The sequence below is a fragment of the Condylura cristata genome, unplaced genomic scaffold (genome assembly GCF_000260355.1).
Source record: "Condylura cristata isolate star-nosed mole 26May11 unplaced genomic scaffold, ConCri1.0 scaffold00048, whole genome shotgun sequence".
Classification (NCBI taxonomy): Eukaryota; Metazoa; Chordata; class Mammalia; order Eulipotyphla; family Talpidae; genus Condylura; species Condylura cristata.
In genome coordinates, this window is record NW_004567149.1 from 204,808 (window position 1) to 209,256 (window position 4,449).

The following is a 4,449-nucleotide window of genomic DNA, read 5'->3' on the forward strand; positions in this document are numbered from 1 at the left end:
GGCGGGGCATCCTCCTACCTGGCTTGGGTGGCTCCTGGCCGCCAGCACCCGCCCCCAGGTTTTCCGGCCCTCGAGGAGCAGGGGTGGACACACCCTCCGGGACGGACGGCCTGCTCCCGGGGACAGCCCAGCGGCCTCATGCAGAGCGGGGGCTGACCTGAGCCACACCGGCCGCAGGCCCCAGGCTCGGCCTGATGGCTGCAGCTGGCCGCCGGTCCGGCAGTCAGCCAGCTTGGCCAGGCCAGGCGGTGGGGACAGGCTGCCCTGCTCAGCCCCTGCTGGACGGGGACCTCGCCTCCCGCCCCGCCGTCCCCCGCAAGGGCCTGCGGGACAGCCCTGGCCAGGGCCGAGCAGGCCGGCAGCGCCGGCCCCCGAGCTGGCGTCCCCTGGCGCCCAACACTACCTGATCTGCCGTGGGGCCCAGGGCTCCGAGCTGCAGGTGGCGGCTGTACCCCGCATCACCGAACCCGCGTGCACCCCACCTGCACCCATCCGAGGCCACTCGGGGTCAGGCCGCGCCCCGGGAGCTGCACCCTGCTGGTCCTCCGCGTCATGCCAGGGCGGTGGTGCTGCCAGCCCGCGAAGTGGGGTGTCGACCATGCGGCCTGCAGACACTGGCCTATGGCCCCGCCCCTCCTGGCCAAGTCTCCTTATCTGGACACGTGGCACTGAGCGCACCGACATGATCGCCAGGCCCCCAAACCACCCAGAAGCAGCCCCGAGCCCAGGGGTGCCTGCGGAGGGCAGGGACATGGGCGCTCTGGCCGCTGCCCCCCTGCTCCCCAGGAAGACAGACGGGGTTCCGCAGTGGCCTGGCAACTCGCCCCGAGGCCAGGCAGGGCAACATCAGATGAAGGGAGGCAAATCAGTATCCAAGCCGCCCCCCGGCGCCCCCACAAGCAGGAGATATGGTAACTCGGGCTCCTGTCGGCCCGCGGGCACCCCCCAACCCCTGTATCCCAGCAGCGGCCACTCCGAGAGGCGCCCCGGCCCCGGCAGGAGGCCGCTGGAGACTGTGACGAGGACGAGGGGAGTCTCAGGCCTGCCGGCTCGGCCTTTCGGGGCAGGGTCCAGGCTGACCATGCTGCACCCTGGAGCAAGGGCCGGCGCGGGAGGCCGGGGTGGAGCCAGGGCTGCAGCCGCGCTGGCTCACCGCGGGCGTGGGACGCCCCTGGCCTCGCGCTGCAGCTCGGGGTGCTGAGCCCACGCTGTGCACAGGGCTTAGGGTCGGGGCACGGCACTCGGCCCAGGCCGACCACGACGGCGCCCGAGACCCCGTAGCTCTCGCACTGGAGGTGAAGAGCGTTTATTGCCAGGCGGCCCTGCTGGGAGGCGGGGGGACAGGAAACACACCCCGCGTGGCCCGGCCTTTACCTCGCCCCTGCCCAACCCTCCTGGGTCCCTCCAGTGTCCGGCCCCTGCAGGCCCACCCTCACCTGCTCGCCTCCGGCCCGCAGCTGCGGCCTGAAGCTCGTCTGGGGCATCCATGCCCGCGGGCCGGTCGCCCCCGTGCGGGCCGAGGGTCGCTGTGGGCACCTGTCGGCCGCCGCAACGGCCAGGCACGCCCCACGCACGCGCCCGGCCGGCTGCAGGAGGCCCAGCGTGTGTCCAGTCTCTGGCCGCCCCCCGACGTGCAGGCGCAGCGCGCGTCAAGAGACGTTTCCACTGCGAGCGGCTGCGGCCAGCAGGAAGCGGCAGGGTGGGCGCTATTTGCCCCTTCTGGCCTTGGCGGTCTTCTCCCTCCTTCTCTTCACGTGTTTGGGGACCTTGCTCTTCCTCCGCTCCCTCTGGGCTTCCTTGGCCATCTTCTTCCTCTCCTGCGGCGGACAGAAGGCCCTGCTCGCTGGGGCCCCGGCACCACGGGGCAGGGCAGGCGCGGGGGGCCGGGAGTGTGGGTGGACAGCTGGGGCCACCCTGGCTCGGGGCCGGGGGTGTCCCGAGGTGGCTGCCGCCCAGGCAGTCCGCACCCCGATACCGAGGCCGGGAGCGAGGACCCGCCACCGGCGACCGCCCTGCCGCGTGTCGCGGGCGGACAGCCACGGGCGGGGTGGCCGGCGCTTTGGGACAGCCCGGGGCGGGCCCGAGGGCCCTGTGGCCAAACCAGCCGGCCAGTCTGCGCGGGGAGGGCGAAGCCGAGGGGCTCCTGCAGCTCCCGCCAGGGCGCTCAGCCCCGGGAATTGGCCTGTGGGGTGCTCTGGTCACTGTTGGTGGGCGCGGACTGACCTTCCTGTCCAGCGTGGGGCCCGCGGGCTGCTCCTGCCCTGCGACATCGCTGTCGGAGGTCCCGGCGCTGCTGGCGTCCTCCGACTCGGAGGCGGGCTGCGGCACGACACGCCCCTCCAGGAGCGCCGGCACCTGGGCACAGGCCGCGTCACCCGGGCCCAGCGCCCGGCGGCCGGCACAGAAGCCTCGGGCACGACGGCCGGGCCCACCCGGCACGCAGTCAAGCCGGGGTGAAGCCCTGGCCGCTGCAGCTGGTCCCCGCCGACCCAGGCCAGCTCCAAAGGGGAAGGCGTGGCCACAGCGGCCCCCCACCGCCCAGGTCATTTACTCAGCAGCAGGGGCAGATTTTTCAAGAGGAAAAAAAATCCACGACAGGCCCCTTCCCGAGGCGGCCTGGCCTCGACAACCCCCACCGCCACCAGGGCCGCGGCACCACCCGTGCGGCTGCCCACTCTCCAAGCCGCGGGGTGCCCGCGGGGATGGTCGCCCCGACGCTGCGCGTGTCCCCGAGGGCTTGGAAACGAGCGCGACTCGGTGTAGGACGTGCCCGGGGGCGGGTCTCCGCAGCACGCTCGGGCGGGCCGGCCAGCATGTCCAGACGACCAGGCGCAGGGGGACGCAGACACCACTGCCACGGATGTGCCGGACAACACAGAGGCTCCTGGGTGCCCCGGGACCGTGGGGCCCCGCCCAGGTTCGCTGCACACGGGCGTCCTCACCTCCTGGACGCCGGACAGGTCCTTCTTCAGCCCGGTGACCGTCTGGTAGAGAATCTTTTAACAACAGGAAGTCAAAGTCAGCATCGCCAGGCGGTGGGCGCGGCTGGTGCCGCCCAGGGTGCAGCACCGGGGGACAGACAGCCCGGCCAGGGCAGAGCCCTCCTCCAAGCGCCCGCGCCGCCTCGGGGTAACGCCCCACACCCCAAGCTCTCCGCACAGGCCGGTCCCACCATCCCAGGGAACGCCGCTGCGCCCCAAAGCGCACACGGAAGCCAGCCGATGAGAGCGAGGGACCACCACGCCCGGCTGCCCACCCCCCCCGGCTCACACTGTCCTGCTGGGCGCTCACGGCCACGTCGTCCTCCTTCAGCCTCTGCATCACGTCCAGGTCCCGCTCGTAGCGCGTGACCTCAGTCAGGGTCCGAGGGATGTAGGCACGCTTGAATACCTGCGGTGGCGAGGGCAGCGTGACGCCTCCCCGGCTCCCACGGCTCCTCGGTGGCCTTGCCTGCCCCACGCCCCCCGGCCGGGGACCCGGTGACCATCCGCCCCGCAGAACTCCCGAGGGCCCCCGGTGCGGCGGCCGAGCTCCAGCACTCGGGGCGTGCGTGCACAGGGGAGCAGCCTGGGACAGAGACCCCAACCCCCAGGGCTGCCCCAGCCCCTGGTGTCGCCACGGCACTCAGGTCTCCAGCAAATCGCACGTGCAAGCGCAAACCCTGCTGCTCCGTCCTGAACCGGGGCGGCGAGCGGCGGGGGTTGGCACGGGCTGGCACGCGGGCGCAGCTGCCCACGCCCCGCCCCGGCCAGCGGGACAGCCGACCCACCTCCTCGTCCACCTGGTCCTGGCTGGACCGCTCCGCCTCGCTCCTCTGGGCTGCTATCGCCATGGCCTGCAGAGGGACAAGCACCGGCCGCCTTCACTACTGGGGCGGGGCACATGGCCACACCCCGGCTGTCCCTGCTCCAGGCACCCCAGAGGCGGCCGGCCCCCAGAACGACGGGCGGAAATCTCACCCAGGCGGGGCCCGCACCCTCCTGGAGAGCATCCCCGCTTGACTTATCCCAAGTAACCAGCAGGGAGGCTTGGGAAAGACCCAGGGCACAGCGCTCCCCAGCCCTGACAAAGAGCCAGAGGGCTGCGCACCCCCCGCAGGGGTCCCACCCACACAAGCCAGAGACGGCGGGGCAGGCTGTCACCTTCCACTGGGGCCCGAGTCCACCCCCGGCCAGGGAGGGGCCCCAGGGAGAAGAGCCCATGTCCCCGCTGCCCCCTCGGCAGTGGGTCTCAGGGGACCCCGTTCTGCTGCCCGCAGTCTCTGGAGAGTCACATCACCCCCACGCCTACACACTGCACACCGGCTCTTGTGTGCGTAAGTGAAAACCTCAGCATCGAACAACTCTGTAAGCCAGAACAGCGTAGCAGGGTCCCGCCCTGGCGCCCAGGTCCGACGCCACAGCAAGCACCGGGCCGGGACACGCCGTGTGGGACGGGGGCGGGCGCGGG

The 4,449-nt window shown here is 72.5% G+C and overlaps 1 protein-coding gene across 2 annotated transcripts in view; it reads right to left on the minus strand.

Moving 5' to 3' along the window:
* Positions 1-1,296: 1,296 nt before the first annotated feature.
* The window catches only part of RIOK1 (RIO kinase 1), a 9,277-nt gene continuing 6,124 nt past the window's right edge, over positions 1,297-4,449 (minus strand). The window contains exons 13-17 of one of the 2 annotated variants that reach the window (XM_012734184.1): positions 3,770-3,835; positions 3,271-3,390; positions 2,943-2,996; positions 2,224-2,355; positions 1,297-1,817 (exon numbers count right to left, since the gene is read on the minus strand). In XM_012734184.1, the coding sequence (XP_012589638.1) occupies positions 1,707-1,817; positions 2,224-2,355; positions 2,943-2,996; positions 3,271-3,390; positions 3,770-3,835 (483 nt within the window). In that variant the 3' untranslated portion in view covers positions 1,297-1,706. The other variant, XM_012734183.1, reaches the window with a different exon arrangement.